We start from the raw sequence: 19,031 nt of genomic DNA on the forward strand, positions 1-19,031 counted from the left end.
CAAATGTTACTGCAAAATTTTACGGTTTCCTCAGTAGGCCACAGCAACCAATTGGAGCTGGGATCGCTTATTTTTCCGGTATAAATTACCGTAAAAATCAGCGATGCGTTAAGTCCGCCATTTTACAGTAACAATTACCAGAAAATCTTCCTGAATTTTTAACAGTGCGGTTCACAGGCGGAAATGGACGCATCTGTTAATTTTCAGGGTAACTTTGTAAAATGAAATTACCGAAGCTTAGGTGCTTCAACAATGAAATAATGCCCTCCCGCTGATCATTTACAACCTGTGGTTTCGGAACTAAAGTAGGGATTTACGGACATAAGTACAGCCATTTTATTGCGAGTTTTATTGTTGGCGAGTCAGAGCGTTATTCTTTCAGTGATTTTGGTTATTATACTTATGAGGATGTAGGATATTTTAAGTTAAAAAAGATGCGTGAATATTCATAAGTATTATTTTTCTATAGCCAATTCATAAATTTATTGTAAATTAATTTGCAAAAATAATACTTATTTATTTGTTTATATTGTTACTAATCAGTTAGTCAAAAGTTTAGTGCAGAACAGTTAAACGAAAACAGATACAAAATATTTTGCTTTGAATAAAAACTTGTTTCAAATCTTTTTTGAATACATTATCATGCTCTGTATGAAGCGTAAAATTAATGTATAACATGAATAATTTAAAAAATAATAAAATATTTCTTATACTGAGCAGTGCATATAAGATTAAATAATCAATGAAAATATTTGTAAAACACAGAACTTAATACAAACTTGCTAAACCAGGAAAATGTTATTAAAGAAATAAACGTTGCTTCTTCGAAATCACTATCGTTCTGGAAAAAAGGAAATATTGTTTTAAAATGTGAGCAAGTATTTAACAAATGAAGGAAAAAAATGAGACAAATTAACGAATGAGAGAAAAAATAACAGAAAATATTTCAGTCTCAAATATAATATATCTATGAGATAAAAAATAAATACATAAAAAACTTGAAAAGAAAGCTAATTGTTATTATCTTCCATAATTTATGTATTTATTTTTTTACTTTTACGAGAAAATTGAAAACTTTTATCCGATTAAACTACTCAAAAATACTTTCTGTTATAAAACAAAATAGGATAAGTAAACATACTCTTTAGGTTTCTAGTTTTTAAGGAAGAAAAAATTTATGAAAATCGTTGAAAACTTTTAAATGAACTCAGTACACTTACTTAATTAAATGAAATATTATCTTATGAAGCTATTTTTTTTTTTTTTGGTTTTAGCCATTTAACAAACATAAATTAAATGAAAAATAATAATAATTATGATGATAACACTGATGGTCAGTAATTACAACCTAAATGAACTGTAGTGAAAATATTCGTGAGGAAGACATTTCATCTTCCTACCCACGAGGTGGTTAAAGGAATCAACTTTTCGAAACAGTTGCCTGACAAATAGTTGACTGGCGTTTTTTGTTGTCTTCACACGAGACAACTTAGATGAATCAACTTTTCATCTAAGAAGCCGAATTTATTTGAGCAACTGCACCACAACTCTGTTAAAACAGAACCGAGATGACTCTCAACTAGTTACTCGAGTATAGAGCGATTGCTTGGCTATATTCCAATCAGTGTAATCAACTAAGAAGTTGATTACACTCATCGGAAAGAGATCCTGAAATTTTACGGTAAAAGTTACTGACATCCATGTTGCCAGTAACTTACCGTAAAATCCTATTTTACGTGGAATAAACGAGAGTTAAAAAAGGGCATCATGCGAGTACCAAACTCGATCTCGGCACCTTCTTATTGGCAGGCGGCTTTGCTGACCACCATACAAGTTGGGACACATCAAGTGAGAGGATATACGGTGTAATGTGCCTCGCACTGTAAGTCACGTGTGTATCAACTGGCGCTGCAATCGTTAATTTTTTTTCGGTACAATTTACTGAAAATTTTTTGTACTGTAAACACTCCATTTTACAGTAGTATTTACCATAAAAGTTTCCTGAATTTTTAACAGTGTGGTGTGCCGACACACCAGGCGCAGTTGACTGTTGTGTGACTGATGACAGGCGCTTCCTTCCCTTTTCTACCTGGTTTCACTTCCTAACAACCGCTCTTTCGAAATTTGATTCAACTAAGTTACCTCGTGGGAAGGGGGAGAGGGCTTTTCCCCCTCTAGTTCCTAGATCCCCCGGTAGTGAGCTTATTTTGGATAAACTTAGCATAACAAGTCCAGAAAATATATATTTTATTGACACCGGACGTAAAAAACTTAGAGCATATGTTGCATTATATTTTTTCTCTTAGTATTATTATCTTATTTTCTTTATTTTTTATTTTATTTAAAAATCGCACCGATTCGTAAAAGTAAAACAGTATGAGAAAAATAAACGCACTTCGTTGTTGTTATAAAGGTTTGAAATCTCTAAAAGATTTACCTGAAGGTGATTGATGTCTCGTTTATCAGTAAAAACTGATAGGATTAGCTGTACATAGATGAGGCAATAGTAGATCAGGTCTATAATAAAAACACTGTCGGAGATATCCTGAAAAATAACACCAATAATTAGAAAACGTGTCTAGCTCAGCCTTCCTGGAAGACAAAAACAACAAATATCACTTTCAATCACGAACACAAAAAAACGAAAAAGAGCTCACCATACCCGCTAGCCGACATATACAGTGTGGCGCAAAAGTTTAAGCACAATCTATTTTCTTTTGATAAAAAGAAAAGTATGCACCGAATAGCTTTGAAATTTTTACTGTATTTAAACAATCAGCTTACTTGGAAACAATTCATTAAAAATTTAAATAAGATTTCATAAAAAAATCAAAATTTTGCTGTCGCAAAAGTTTAGGCACAAAAAGGAAATATTTACATTTGAGAAAGCATAAAAGTCTTTTAATAGTCTATGGTGTTACCATAGCATCCGATGAGTTCGAATACGCGATTTTCCGTTGATAGAACGAGATATTGGAATGTTTCGGGAGTGAGTCTGTACCAGGCTTCCTTGATTGCTGATTTGAGCTTTTGTACAGAAGAATATTGCTTCCGATTCTGGTATACGTCACGTGAGAGAAGTCCCCAGATGTTTTCTATGGGGTTGAGATCTATAAGCTGAGTGCTGGCCAGTTTCATTATTAGTTCATTACACTAATATTTTGAGACGCAAGCCATTCTTTTGTACTATGGAAAGTGTGTACTGATTCGTTGTCTTGCTGAAAAATCCAATTAGTACCCCCTAGGACTTCACCAAATGGCAACAAATGCTCGCTTCGATTATTTTGATACGCTTCTGGTTTTTATCTGCCGTTTAGAAAACTAAGGGAAGTTTGTCCTTTGAAGCAAAAAGCGCCCCATGCCATGAGCGAGCCACCACTTTGTTGCCTACTGAATTTGTACTTCGGATCTTTCCTCAAGTCACGCCAATGGTATGAGAACACATCTGGACCGTTAAAATTCCTTTTTTTTTTATCTGAAAATATAGCACTAATCCAATCATCAGTATAATGTAAGTGGTGTTTTGCCCATTGCAGTCTTGCTTGTTTGTGGCACTGTTTCAGAAAAGGTTTACGAGCTAACTTTTGTTTTTTGATAAATCCTGATTCGGTTATTCGTCTGCATATGGTGTCAAATGATATTTTTGCTCCAAGTCGAGTTTTTATCTGATTAAGAGACAAATTTCTAGTTAGAGCCATTCTTTTAGTTCTTCTATCCTCACGAAAAGTATTTTTTCTCGGCCTTCTAGAGTGATACGCAGGTTTGAATTGTTTTCCACGGTTCAGAACATTATAAATACCACGTTTAGACCGATTTAAAATCACTGAAATTTCCATAACGGATTTACCTTCAGCTTTCAGAGTTTCACAAAATCTTCAGGTGAGAACTGCAGAGACTTCGGCATCTTGATAGCACGTTTAAGCCATTGCTACACTTTATAATTCGTTGAAAAGAACCTCACTGGTCCTTCACGCATCACGTTTTAAGAGATATTTGCATAAAATCTGATTTGTGCATAAACGTTTGCGACAGTCAAAAAATTGTGATTTGTACTTTCTGATTTTTGTTTCGGTTATATTTTTTAAAATTTCAGACACATGTTTAGGATTATACTAGCCATCTACAGTAGAAATTTGAAAGTATTCCGTTGAATAGTTTTCTTTTTATTCAAAAATTTGCATTGTGCTTAAAATTTTGCGCCGCACTGTATTTTGAGTAAATATATTAGTACGAATTATCTACAGTCAATCAACTGGTTGCTATATTTATTGGAATTCATTTGGTTAAAAAAACGAAAGATAATATAAAAAGGCACATAATATTAGTTTTTGAGTCGTAACTGGGCATAGTACAAAAACAAATAATGTACTGCAAATGGAACGTACGTAGCTTAAGTATGTACGCATAAAAATCCAAAATACATCACAACTCTAATACAAAATTTTGATATTTAAAGTAACTTGCGTAAAAAAATCTAATTTCCGTCCCTTCGTTCAATTGATTGCACATGGATGTGGATTCAAAAGAAAACATTTGTTATCAACAAGTAATAAACACACAAGAAGAATCATTTATATTAAACATACTTAATTTCATTTCAAATCTTAGTTATGTCTGTGACTGTAACTTGAATAAATATACATGATATGGAGAGTTTCCTTACTGAAGTTCTGCGATGCGACTCATATGCAACATGCAACTCTTCTAAGCCTTTTTATTTATTTTTTTCACAACATGACCATGTTTTCAGACATGGGACATTCTTCAGTACGGATGATTTTATTTGTTTTATAATAAAAAATAATGAAAAAAAAAATGCGGAAAAAAACACACAGAAAAAAAGATTGTTTTGATGCTTTTAAAAAAAATTTTAGGGGGAGAAATACCCCTTAAATCTTTCTTCCGTGCTTCAAACGTACACGTTTTTGAACCTTTCATCACTCGAATCCTTCGGAAGAATGTTAGTACCAGTTAATATAATGCTCTCCTCCCCTCCAAACAAAAATAATGCGTATGAAACTGCTTAAAATTGAAAAACAAAAGGGGGAGAACTATCTCGAAAGAGTGGCGAGAGATAGAGAAACAAATACAATCTCACAAAAGTATGATGTTTAAATTAAAAGTTTACTACCATTTTTCTATTTAATTTAACTTGGGAGATAGTGTTCTACAACCATAAATGGTGCCGACATTGAAGTTTAGTTCCGATTCAGAAAAGACTAAGAGAGATCGAAATGAATGGAGCAAAAAAAAGTCCGAAAAATAAAAAAAGACTTATTTGTAGATGAAATTGTGCAACAGCCAAATGTAGAAAATAGCGCAAACGGTTTTTTTTTAGTGCAATGCGAAGAATTCATACTTGTATAATGAGCTGTTGATTCAAGGCTAACTATAAGGAAGTAATTCTTCTAGTTAGCCTTGAGCTGAGCTGTGCTTATTGTGCGTGATGTTCTCATATTTGAACATTTCAACAGTGGAAATAAATCAGCAGTGACATTCTTCAACTAGTGCAGTCAACCTCTTGCCCTGAGTTACTGATAGATTATGTAATAATGGCTTTAAATGGAGATGCATTTTCGTACCTTCGATATAAATTGCCTATACATGTACATTATTCAGTCGTGGGAAAAATGAAGCAATTTTAATTATTCGGCTATTATACGAGCTACGAAAGAAAGAATGGTATCAATAAACATGGAAAAAAAGTCTTTAAAACTGTTTGAATAAAATTTTAGTGAGGTACCACATACAAAGTAAAATGAACACCAAGTTGGAATTTTTTTCTGAAGAATTTCTGGATGCTTATTTTACTTTGACGGTTAATCTAATGTCGGGTTATCTTGCAGACTATTTTTGAATTTTCAAACTGCGTCGCAGACTTGAAAAAAAAAAAAAAAAAAACTCTGCTGCCGGAATACGCAGTAAAACGGGAAAGAGAATTGAAGTTATTATGTTATTTCCATTAATTCGCTATATATAGCTTCGGTAAAAACGAATACTACTGTTTAATAAAAACAGGGATCGGTTCAAAGTTAGCCCATATGGCTCACAGTTATTCAAAAGGACTGCACCATATTCATACATGTGAGAATAGAATATTTAGGTAGTGACATTTAAAGTTCCTCAACTATGATTATGCAAATCATAGTTATACGAGTTCAACAAAATTACATACTTGTAAAACTTGAATGTTGCAATGTATTGACATGGGGATTTCAAATAAAAATGGCAATAAGAGTAGTATAAAAAGCTAGACAAGACATACCACCTTTCCGGAGGAATTAAAATAATTCATTATGAGAGATCGCTGCAAAATTATTGAAAATGCTGAAAATATTATCCAGAATACAGACATCGTAGTAGATGCGACGACACCATAACTCCTGTGTTTCAGCACCATGAAAACCATTAAAATCTGCATTGAGAAAAGAGATAAAACATAAATTTTCTTGTTAGAATTACTTAAAAGACATTTTATCTATAAAAAAAGAAACATGACAGTGAAAGAAATTTAGTTTAATGAAAGTTTAAGTTAGGAGAGAAAATTAATGTTCGTAAGTATAAAAAAATAACTCTTTTTATCCTTTAAATAAAGAACTATATCGTAAACTCCAGCGTAAGGCGACGTATTATACGCATTTATACTGCATTTAAAATTATTACATTTTCTGATTTTTAGGTACATTCGTTGCCGGCCACCTTGGCTAGTTGTCAGAGCAGTCTGACTGCAAGGTGGGAGGTCCTGGGTTCGAATCCCGGCTCGGGCATGGATATACTTTCTCGCTCTTGTCCTTTCTTTGTGTGAATGGTTGCTCACCCTATAACCGGGTCCTTGTGGCATGTGTGTACTGTAGAAGTCAGACTTAACACCAAATTACGGTACAGTTGTAAAAGTGAAGCAGCGCACTCCAAACTGCCAGCTGGCACACGGCAACAACATCAGGTATAACGAGCGCCCTTTTGACTAAGGTGGTCATATTGAACGGGACAGTACCATTTCTAAGTATCCTTTCCCGTTTTCACCGCACATAGTTGCTGGATGCTGAAATGTCACGATTTCTGAAAGGACGCAAGAGAACACTTGAAATATTTCAATCAAAAGTCGTTTGGGTGGAATTGTTAAAGAATTTTTATATTAATTGAAATTATTTGAATCATGCGAGATTTTGCATAGTTCTTGAAGGCATTTTCTGCTTGACCGGCACCGAAAAAGCACACTTGCAAATAGAAATTTTTAAAGCAATGTTGATGTAAAAGTAAAAATTGTATGAAAATATCGGCAAGAATTTTGTTCTCAATAAAATTCAGCACTAAATGTACTGAAGCAAATTAGTGCATTGAAGAGTATTTTACATCAAATCCTTTTTAAGTGGTTATTTCTGTTCTTATCTGTAATAAGAACAAAAAAAAAAGCCATTTTTTTTAATGCACGTGGAATTGCCTAAAATTGTAAGCGTCCTGTTTTGAAGAAAAATATAAATGATCGCCTTAGGTATGAGTTACTCCCGCCATTAATTCAGTTTTTAGATATGTGAATTTAAAAAAAAATTGAAAGTATTTGAACGATTGTGGAAAACATAAATGTTAGAATGTGAAAAGAACATTCACAAAAAGAGGTCAAATACGTCATGCTAGCTTAAAAATAGTGTGTGAAAGGATAATGCTGTTGTTTTGTCTAAGTATAGTGCAAAAGAATCAAGTACGGAAGGCATCCAAACAATCCCAGCAATGTCAATGACCCTTGTCCAATAGAGCAGTTGGGGCTCTAGCAGGGTCTTTAGAGCATCTATGGGATGTGGGTCTATGTTATAGAGTTAGGCTAGTATAGAAGGAGAAATAAAGATTTGACCTGGAGAAAGTATAGGGAAAGTTAGGACATTATGGTAGAAGAGACAAATATGATAAAAAAAATTATGCTATCCGATTTCTTAAAATTCTTTAACTTCATAAAGTCTTTTTTTTTAAAGTTGTTTGATTAAATACTGTTTTCTGCAGGTGTATCACTTCCTTTAAAACAACAGAATTCAGACACATGCACGGAGAAATATAATGTTTTACGTTTATTTTTTTCCTTTCACTTGAATTCTATCGTTTTCACATCTGGTGTATAACGCGCATTTTTGAATTTTGATCCTGTTACTTTGTGTGATACTAATGAGTGTTAAAGGCCAGAAAATACGATAGTTATTTTTTTTCAACGGAACAAAGCAATGTCCAGAAAACTTAATAACCAACACTTCCAAGAATTTTTATGGATACAATAGTAAATGCTTCCTATCTACTAAAGCTACTTAAAATTCATCTCCTACACATGAATATTTTTAATGAATAAAAGTGTATCTTAGGCATAACTCTGTAACAAATTTTTAGTTACCAATATGCAACAATTAATAAGGCTGAACTTCGTGTAACAGTAACATGAATACTTTACATAGTAACATGAACAAAATAGCAACATACAACATAGTAACATGAATACTTTCAAAGGATAAAAGCGTATCTCAGGCGTTACTCTGTAACAAATTTTTAGCTACCAATATGCAACAATTAGTAAGTCGATTACTAATAGCTCCTCAAGTGGATAAATTACGGAAAACGTGACTTTTAGCATCACGTCGTAGCCAGTTTTTTTTTTTTTTAAGAGTTTTTTAAGAGTTGAACTTATTTACAAGTAATATAGAATTGCAATCTGAAATAAATTGTAAACAATCTACAAATAAGTTACACACTACATAAATCTCTCGTTGAAACATTTAATCTGCTCTTGATTATGAAAGCGAAATTTGGCGAGATACTTCTTTTTTCAAAAGATTAGTTATCAGTTAAAGATAAGAATATCTTCTGAATTTTTACCTATGATCGAACAGATGGCATGCTTACACCATCTCTGATTTAAGGAGCATGCACGAAAGTGTGAGTTTCACTGTGCAACGACACTTTTGCTAATGAAATTCTCCAGTCTTAGTGTAAGGACGCGGTATAATCAGCGTATATACACGAAAAAAAAAAAAAAAAAACCACACACGTGTATAATCTTCATAACTCCGAAAGCATAATATTTTGTTGGGAATTTATATTTTAAAACATACAATCATACATTTTAAAACACGAAAAAGATATTCATTTTAACCTCAGCCTATAAAAACAAAACTCATAGTCTACCTGACACACACCATATACATACAATAAAGAGTGAGTATATAATAGATCGGAATGAGAGCTGCCTTTCTTCTAAGGATTTGTACTTCCTTTTACAAAAAAAGGAAGTATTGTATTCGCGAAAGAATTTTAACTAAAAAATCGACCTTAACTTCCATTTTACTCACCCACGAATGAATATTGTGTTTTTTTTTTCGACTCGACCACTCGTGGATAAGTGTCTATAGACACGCGAAATATCCATTATGACGATTCCCGAGTTAATTACAACGAATTTTCGCGTGAGGTCTGTATGTACGTATGTGCGGATGTATGTCACATAACTCAAGAACGATAAGTCCTAGAAAATTGAAAATTGGTACATACACTCCCATCGGGGTCTAGTTGTGCCCCTCCTCTTTTGGTTACATTTGGGTGTTTCTAAAGGGGGTCTTTCGCCCCTTTTCGGGGGGAAATCATTGTTAATTTCGATGGAAACTCAAGTGCTGTTATAATTTGGCGGACACTTGGCAATATATCGCCAGTCTTTTGGTCGCCAAATTTTGTCGCCAACTTGGCGACAAATTTGGCGTTTTTCTTTTTTTTTAAATCTGTTTCAATTCGGCCACTGTTGGTGATACTTAGAGAGTAAACTATTGAATCACATTAAAATTGCCTGTAATGGGGAAATGACATTAAATTGGAGTAAAAGGAAGTCATGTGATGCACACATCAGTTCGTTTATGTATAAATAACTAGCATCATTTAAAATAACATCCCAATAAAATTTCTACACATTCAAGAAATATTTTTGCAATAAATTAGTTTTAAATGAGTTTGAGTTGTTAAAATGTAATGATGAGTAAGATATCTTACTAAAGTCACAGATCTTGCACATGAAGATATTAAGGCAGATAAAGCCACATCTACTTTTGACGTCAATCGGTAAATGTAAATTACATTTAGTGAAACACATAGACAAAGAAGAGAAATGTTTATAACCTAGAAAAGAAAAGCAAGATATTAAAACTGTTAAACTCTATGGGAACTCAGGTTTATGTTTAATGGATACGGCAAAAACGTTTATAAACATTTAAAACAAGGATTTTTTTTAATGCTTTCTCATTCTGCAATGTTTCATCGGAATGACTGAGTAAAATATGAAATACAAATTTCGCATTCATGTTTATAAAATATAATATACATAGTAAAAGAAGACTTTCAGTACACAGAGGAAGTAAATTTTTAATTCAAGGAACATTTTTTTGGGGAAAATTTCAATGAAATCGATGATAAGTAGGGAACGAAATCCCGATCATGCGAGGCTAATCACACGGAGTTAGAATCTGAATTCTTCAGAATGGAAAACTCAGAGACTCTCATAATCCTTCCCTTTTAAAATGTTGAGCAAATTATAGCGAATCCTTCCCTTTTAAAATGTTGAACAAATTATTGCGAATCCTTTTCTTTTAAAATGTTGAACAAATTATTGCGAATCCTTCCCTTTTAAAATGTTGAACGACTTATTGCGGTATCTGGTTGCACATCTTTCTTTCTCCGCCCTCCTTTCCTACGCACAGTAGGAAAGGAGCCTTTCTTCCTTTCCAGCCTTTGCACCACCTTGCAGTTAATGACGAGATATCTCGTCCATTTAACATGTAATTCTGGGACTGGCCAACCGCAAGGGGGTTAAAAACATAATGATTCCCCCAATAGGTACGGCATTCTGTTTGCCAAAGAGTCTTCTGAATAATGCTCCTGCGCTTCATAGTGAAATAGATATTTCGTCGCCTCAGAGCAACAGTAGGATATCTTAGTGTTGTTTCTGGGGTTAGATGTTTTAGTGTTGCTCTGAGGCAACGATTCACTGTGTGATACTAAACGTGCCATTCAGTAGTAATTGCAAGTTATTCAAACCATAAAAGTAGGAAATAAAAAGAAATAGAATCACAATATATAGATTAAACAGAAATCAGCTTCTAACAATGACCGAAGTACAAAACGAAATGCACTTTTCGTCTGTTTTTCTGCCTGTTTCAGCGGGAAATTCGATGAAGTTTCTGTGATTGTAAAAGCAATGTAGTCAATTAGAATAGCTATAGCTGTGCCATTGGGAGATAAAGGATAAACTGGAAGCGGAAACAAAAGAACACATACGTTTGGAATAGGTAAGATCAGCGAGATAAGATGGCAGCAAAGAAACTTAACTGCTTGCGCATCCTTGCTGATCTTATCTATTACAAAATGAAGTGATATTTTTCCACTTCTAATTCATCCTCCATTTTCTGTGGTCAATCTTTATCGAAAGTCTTAGCCAGCGCTCAGGGAGGCAACAATTTATTAACAGTTGATGCGATAATAAGTCCCTGTATTGAAAAATTCATATTAAAGACTTCAAGTTAATGTTTGAAATTTGCACTTGAAACTTGCTCTCAGCAGAGAAAAAGGAATACGATTAATGTTTTAGTTTGTGCAGAATCCCAAACTGCTCGATAATCTGGTAAGGAACTCTAACAGTGTTTCACTCAACAAAGTGAAACAGAATACTAAAAAACTCCATTTGCGGCTAGGGATAGGGTGGGGGGGGGGGGAGTAAAACAACATATTTCAACAACGTGTGAAAGGATGAGAGAGAGAGAGAGAGACTCCTCCACTTCTCCCCCAAATGGTTGCAAGACCTTCTTGTTTAGGTGGGATATGCGGAGTAACTAACGTTTATTTTAAATTTTGAAAACATCATCAGAGAAACATCTTGAACATAATTAGTACATATTTCTGAAAAATAAATTGAAGAAAGCATTGCTCTAAATTTCACATAACAAAAATTTCAAACACAAATGATGAAGTCTGCCAAAACTCTGTTGACCGTTGAACGTATTAAATTTATTCTAAACTTGAAGGTAATACTATCTGAGACTTGTCGACCTTGCGGGATTCGTAAATCGTAATTTCAAAATCCCGAGAACCAAAAGGGTAACAGTCACGAGGGAGGATGGGGGGGGGGATACTCTTAATTGGGGAGTTATTATACATGCAACAAAAAAAGAAAAAATAATGGGTCAATTGACCATGGATTAAAAACTCATTTATTTTTTTATTTTTTCAGGTTTTTAACGACATATACAAGTGTTTTAAACAAAAAGAAGCTGCAAACGAAATTTGATAGCATTTCGTTGAGAAAAACAGAAAATATTAGTTAAAAACGCATGGTCCGTTACCACATATAAATTCTACTTTGAAAGTTGAAAGCTTAGCTAGCAACAGAAATTCAATTTGAATATTTTGCCCTAAAATTTAGACATCCGTATAAAGGCTCTTCTGGATAATGTTTTTGGTACACGAAGTTAAATGCTGATGATTACAAATCTGTAATTGAAAAAAAGAAAAAGAATGTTGTCAATAAAAAGTTCAAAAGTTATTGCTCATTTCATAATGAGCAATACCTTAATGTTACCCCCCCCCCCACACACTCTAAATTTAACATGAAGCCTACCCAAAGTTTAATTAATGGAATTGTTTAAAGTGCACTGTATCTGAAAAATTGACTCATTTTTGCATAAAAGCTAACAACTGAACTCCTGCACTTCTTTTCATTTTTTTTTTTTTTTTTTGTTTTGTGAATTTTAGCATTTCAAGCGAAGTTCAGGATATTCACGCATAAAAGTAAGTGGCGGTGACTATAAGGCTCCTGTACTTCGTTTGTTAGAAATTAAGATCTCGGCTCTAGGGAAAATAGTACTGCAACACAAAAGATTGTTTTCCCCTCCAAATAACTATAAATTTAAGGCTAGTATTTTGCAATGTTGCTTTATATTTTTATATTATGCTCTGCGAGTCCTCTTCATAGACGAGAAAGATCTAATCTAGTGTTTAAAAAGATCCAAAACTCATCAAAAAGATATTTTGATGAAAACATGCTGTTTGGTTTACAACTTACCAGTCTGGATAGGTTTAGCCAATTCCATGGTATTGAATGATGAAATATATTTTTACTAAGAATCCATAACTCAAGCAATCCACAAATACAAAAGACCACCGATGGTATTAAAATGAGAACCGTATCTTTAAAACAAGAGGTAAAATCCGGTGTATTAGTCGTCCACGTCTGATTGAGGTCCTGCAACAAAATAACTATATTAGTCTAAGGCATACATCAATCACAAATTAAATTAAAGAGAATAATCCATCGTTTTCCATGTTTTTTTTTTCTTTTAACGAGCAGACCATATAAAAGATCACTCCAGTTTTAGAACCTGGAAGTAAAAGACTAAATCTTTTGTGGAATCCTTACTTTCTAGTTTACTTCAGTTATTTTCGTTACTTTGAGCTTTGAAATAATCATTATCACAAAGCGTAATTTTTGATGTTAAATCCAGAAATAATTTTTAATTACGTTTAGGTGACGTAACGCAAAGATAACTATGCATTTATTCATCACGGGACTTGCGAAAAAATAAACAATGAAAAGCGTTTTCTTTTCCCACGAAGGTGAAGTAAAGCTGTTTGATAAATATGACGCTGGAGCTAATGGGTTCGGTGGCTTAAATAACCTAAATTATATTCATTTAACATATAGAATAGACCGGGCAAGTTGCCCCGTTTTCCTTCTATGACTAAAAAAAGGAAGGAATTCTACATTTAAAAAATACCCTTAAACTATCAGCGTACTTTTAGGATAGTTTTAATTGCAAAATTTTAAAATATTTGTTATAAGTGTTAGTTAAGAGGCACAGATTGGCACTTATTCGCTAGGGCCAACTTACCCCTGCTATGGGGTTAGTTGACCCCAGGCCATTCATTTAGCAGGGTTAGTTGGCCCCAAGTCAGTCATTTAGCTGGGTCAGTGGTGTCAATTGCCCCTCCCCTGGCCTAAAAAAACTGAGGTAAAACCACCAGCAGTGGACACTGCACTAGTAGTTAACACTTAAGAAAAAACCTCAATTAACAAGAGAAACACAAGCGCCAAAATATCAAAATTTGTATCTCTGTGTAAACACAATAAGCACTGGCGTGAAGCCAAAGACAACCACAAGGTAGCCGCCATCGTCCGATGAAATCAGTGTATGTTTTTCAATCGTTTAGTCTAATATTCTTGAAGAGTTTGTTAATACTAAACTGAAAGGAAAGTATTGCACACGTATTCGTCAGTTTATAATTTGTATTACAATGACATTTAATTCTATACCAAGTGTGTATAGATTAGTTAAAATGACATAAATGATACAATATGGCTCTATTAGGTACCATGTCAACTATTGAAACCAGACTTGGAGTCAATTACGAGAAAATGCAATCGATTACGATTACGAGCATGAAAAATTGGAGATTACAATTACAATTAATATAGCCATAGCCAAAAAGTAATTATGATTACAGCAACAGTAACAGTTAGCAAAATATGTAATCAATTACGATTTTGATAGTCGATTACAATTTTGATAACGATTAAAATCTTTATTTAAAATTTCCTTTTACGTAAAGAAAAATATTTATATCAGTCGCTCTTTGTGGCAACAACATCAGAACTCGAAAAAAAATTATTTTTTATTTAATGCTAGAAAGATGACTGCAATAATTTTTGCAACTATCTGTAGTACTAATTAGGAAATCACAATTTCGAATTATGGTGTTGTTGCAAAAAATGAGCGATATTTTTTAAAAGTCACATCTATATTTATTTGGGTATTTAAAGTGCGGATATGGGATGACTATGTTGTCCGTATATTGTATGCAAGAGTCACCTACAGTGAAACAGATCGATTAAGGTCACAATGATGGAAAATAATTAGAATACAATTTCAGTCATTATGGCTTTCAAAATTTGCTTACGAATATAAATACGATTATAGCGCTGAAAAACATTAATGACTACGATTACGGAACATTGATGACAACCATTGTCACGACTACCAAATGGGTACACTAAAACTTTAAAAACAAAGATTTTTTTTTCACTTTATCTTTTGTGTTTTAACAAAACAATTCAAACAAGTATAGCAAAAAATTTACTTATAATCTAGTTGATGAGCAAACGTTTATGTATTTTTAAATGTGTAATAAAAGATACAAAAGGGTTATGTTGTCTCGTTTTTAATTTTTAAAAGCGTTTCAAAGAATGGGAAGATTTAAACATAAAATAAAACATTTAAAGCAGCCCTGCATCATTTAAACTGTGTTGCAAGTTTCAGTATTAAATAAGTTGAAATACAGTAAAAAGAGAAAAAGGCCATAGAAAGCAAGGAGACCAAAGAACAGTATTTAAGAGAAACGGAAAAAAATAAAATTGTACATTTGTATGAAGTGTACACAATTGTATAATATATGTGTGCGTAATGTGCGCGCAAGCGAGTCTGGCTGTATTTTCATGTTTAGGTAACTGTACAGTAAATGATGCATTTTTAAACAGCTTTTTTTTTTTTGTCTAGTGAAACGCAAAAACATTGTTACTCGTTCGATGCAACTTCAAACTTTCTTTGAATAACTACACAGTTCTTGAGAAAACACAGGAGATTTATTTACAACTATGTACAAGAAATATCGTTAACAGCTGCTAAATTAAACATAGCAATTAGGCAAATATCAATTAACACCGTAAACACAACGATGGCAAACGTATTTACATCCAAATACGCAAAAACACAACGCAAATGCCTCACAATAAACAGAGCAACGGCTCAGACGAATCTCGGACAGTTAAAAAGCATAACTGACTCTCTTTTCATTCACAAAACGCCCGGCGTTTTATACGAGCAAAGAAATTTCCAGAAAATCCTTCAACATTCCACCATTTTCTCATATTTTCTTTTTATTCCATTCACAAATCTTATCATTAAGCAATGGGAGGACCGTATACTTCAATCGAATGTTAGGGGGTTGCATGTACATTACCAGAAGCTATTTACAGGTTACGTCACTAAGATAATTTTAGATGAAAAATAATGGAATAAACGCCTAATTTAGCGAGATTACAACAAATTAATCACAAAAATATTTACTATTTACAGAATTTGTAACAATATGTTAATTTTTCAGACCCTAACGTATTAAAGTTATTGACTTTGCCAATGATAGGATTACACGGTTCATAGAGAATTACGAAATGAAAGTAATTACGAAAACAGTAATAATAAAATAACTATTTAATTTTTATTATTTTTTTCACACATAAAATTGTAGCAGGCTAATGAGAGATGCATGAAATGTTTCATGATAAATCCTCAGTAACTAAATAAAACAGAAATATCTATTTCTGAAGCTTATCTTTAATTACATAGATTATTTATTTCTTCAAATTATTAAAGTTACCGAAGCATGCACAAAACATTTTCTCTTTTATTTCTACTGATTACTGATGGGCACATTGAAAAAATACAACTGAACTACAAATATTAAAGAAAAATGATGAATAAATCAGAAAGCAAAAACCGTTCAACATGAATATATAGTAAATGAATGTATCCTTTTTCTTCATTGAGAAAAAGGAAATTTGATTGAGAGTTAAAAAAATTTCGGTTATTGTAATTTTTTTTAAGTGCAATTTTATCACAAGTGCATCAAGGGCACAAGGTTCCAAACAGTTCACCGTTCAAAACGGTAGTACGTTTTTTAAGAGATTGTACTGTACCATTCATATTAAGGATTCGGTCTTGAAGGCTCGGTCTGTTCGTTCATGAACGACGCATCCCTAGTAGCTACGTTTTATCAAACGATAAAGAAAAACACGTATTAAATAACTCAAGATAATTTCGGAAAGAGATGAGGTAATAGGTTTCAAAGTTGAGCGTAAGGGATAAAACTAAGGGATTTGGACTTTATTTTTCAAACTATTACATACAAGAGGTCTCTAAAACGTATCTTGTCACGAGCTTCGTGAAAGGATATATCTTACAACACCTTACAACAAATTCATCGTGTAAGTATTTGCGTAAGCTATGCAACTTTTATAAGTAACAATCAGGAGCTCTCCGATGGGAGGTCCCTATGACTGCCGAAAAACTTCCTTATTAGGCAAATTTCGCCAGACGATTTCGCAAATTAGAGAGTATAGCATCATTGCATTTTTAAAAAATAATGACTAATATTTCTCATTAAATGTAGATACAAGTGCGCACTCTTATTTTATCATACGGTAAAAGTTTAAATTTCATTCAGCATGCCCCCCTCCAAGGTGATTGCCCCCCTCAAATGCTAAGGAGCATACCTCTCTCCCTCCCGCCCTGAGAATGAGACCATCATCCCAAAAAGAATGAGACCAAACCCTCTCTCAAATCAACCCCTTAAAAATATGAATGGTACAGCCTGCGCTATGACCCTCTTCCCACCCCCTCCCCCAGTGGGCATTACCGCATTCGGTAAATTAAGCATTTCCTCCCCTCCCGAAAATTTTAGTTCGAGTTTCCCTCATAACGATCTTCATCCAATTGCAAAGTAACTTTTATGTCTTCATGTGTATGCCTGCAATTACTCATTTCCTGTTGAGCTTTTAAACCACCTCAAAGAATCTTTCTCTACATTCATTTCATTAAACTACTTTGATGAGGTTGATATTAAAAAAAAAGAATAATTACCCATAATGAATCTTCACAAAATTTCTTCATTTCAAGCTTGACTTGCTTCCTGCTCTAAATTCAGCGATTGACTGCATCAACCTTTGACGAGGAAACAAGTGCCTCTCATTTCGGCACGAGATGAATGAAAAAAAAAACCTTTCAAAAAGAAAACAAAAGAGTGCTATCTTTCTTTTTCTCTTTCTTCTCAACTCTTGCTAGTATAATAGGAAATAAAGATAAGAAGTGACGTCTTGATAACTTAGTGTTTAAAAATTACTCAGGTTTTTTTTTTTTTTTTTGCGCTCTTAATGCATAATCAAAGTTTTACAAAATTCAGTTTAAAATAAAGCTAACACTCAGAATATTGAAATGTTTCAAACTATTTCGTCGAATTTAAAACTTGGTAGTTGATTATTACGACATAAGTACAAATTAATTTGAAATTAAAATAGCGGTTCAGGGCGCAGTTTAACTTCATTTCAAAAAATTGTGTTTTATGTTTTAATAAAAATATATAAATAAATAAAAACAGTATTTTAAAGACAGTTCTTTTAACTTGATTTTTTTGCATAGGAAAACTGGCAACGGGTTCTGAATAGATCGAACTGATTAGTTCCAGAAATATTTCAGAGCACATTATTATTTTTTACTAATAAAGAAACTAGTTTTTATTGATCATAAACTTTTAATAAAAATTTCCAATGCATTAAAAAAGTCTGAAAACAATGAACATTTCTTTGTTACTTAATTTTTTATAACTGAGCCGTATTTCAAAAGAAGTAACAAACGTAAGTAGAAGCGTAATTTGAGCTGAATATGAATCTGCATAAATATTATGTTATTTTTGAGGGTGTTTCAAAATTAAAGTTGCAAAATTCTGGAAGGGTCATCTACATGAATTACTCCGAATCAAGTAGTAATGCGGTGTTGGAAATGCAATTCTAGCATGATAGGCGGCTTTTGAGGGAACCGTTGACAATTAACGTAGAAGCAGACGGAAAATATGAAAGCATCGTAACCTCAAATTAACATTTAAAGACAACGAGACAGAAGAAAAAGAAAATAAGTCATGACTTTCCTGATAATGAATGAACTCTTGGAAGTTTTTGAAATATGTCGGGAACGTAGCCAAAAAAAGTTGAGTCACTTCGAAACTAACTTCAAGTTTGGGGTCTGTAATGTGTCACGTATATAGAGGGTGTCCTTAAACGACCGCCTAAACTCTGCATAGCTAGATTCCTCGTTTATTTATTTATAGAGAAACTACACAGCTTCACACACATAGAGGACTGCGTACTACGCCTTGTCTTCAGAAGCACACAGGAAAGATTTACAGCACAAGAG

The 19,031-nt window shown here is 33.2% G+C and overlaps 1 protein-coding gene across 1 annotated transcript; it reads right to left on the reverse strand.

Annotated features, from left to right (window-relative positions):
- Positions 1–739: 739 nt before the first annotated feature.
- LOC129219098 (multidrug resistance-associated protein 1-like) lies at positions 740–13,937 on the reverse strand. Its single transcript, XM_054853418.1, has 5 exons — positions 13,902–13,937; positions 10,015–10,140; positions 6,266–6,415; positions 2,438–2,545; positions 740–841 (listed from the first exon to the last, which is right to left on the reverse strand). Exons 1-5 carry the CDS (start codon positions 13,935–13,937, stop codon positions 740–742), a joined length of 522 nt encoding a protein of 173 aa, XP_054709393.1.
- Positions 13,938–19,031: the final 5,094 nt, after the last annotated feature.

The sequence above is a fragment of the Uloborus diversus genome, chromosome 3 (genome assembly GCF_026930045.1).
Source record: "Uloborus diversus isolate 005 chromosome 3, Udiv.v.3.1, whole genome shotgun sequence".
Classification (NCBI taxonomy): Eukaryota; Metazoa; Arthropoda; class Arachnida; order Araneae; family Uloboridae; genus Uloborus; species Uloborus diversus.

Excerpts from the sequence above, each read along its gene's own strand:
- LOC129219098 (XM_054853418.1), bottom strand. The coding sequence starts at position 13,937 with ATGAATGGCCTGGGGTCAACTAACCCCATAGCAGGG. Across the intron at positions 10,141-13,901 it reads CAACTAACCCCATAGCAGGG|GTTATAAACATTTCTCTTCT; the intron begins GTAAGTTGGCCC and ends TTTCTTTTCTAG. Across the intron at positions 842-2,437 it reads GAGACATCAATCACCTTCAG|AACGATAGTGATTTCGAAGA; the intron begins GTAAATCTTTTA and ends CCTTTTTTCCAG.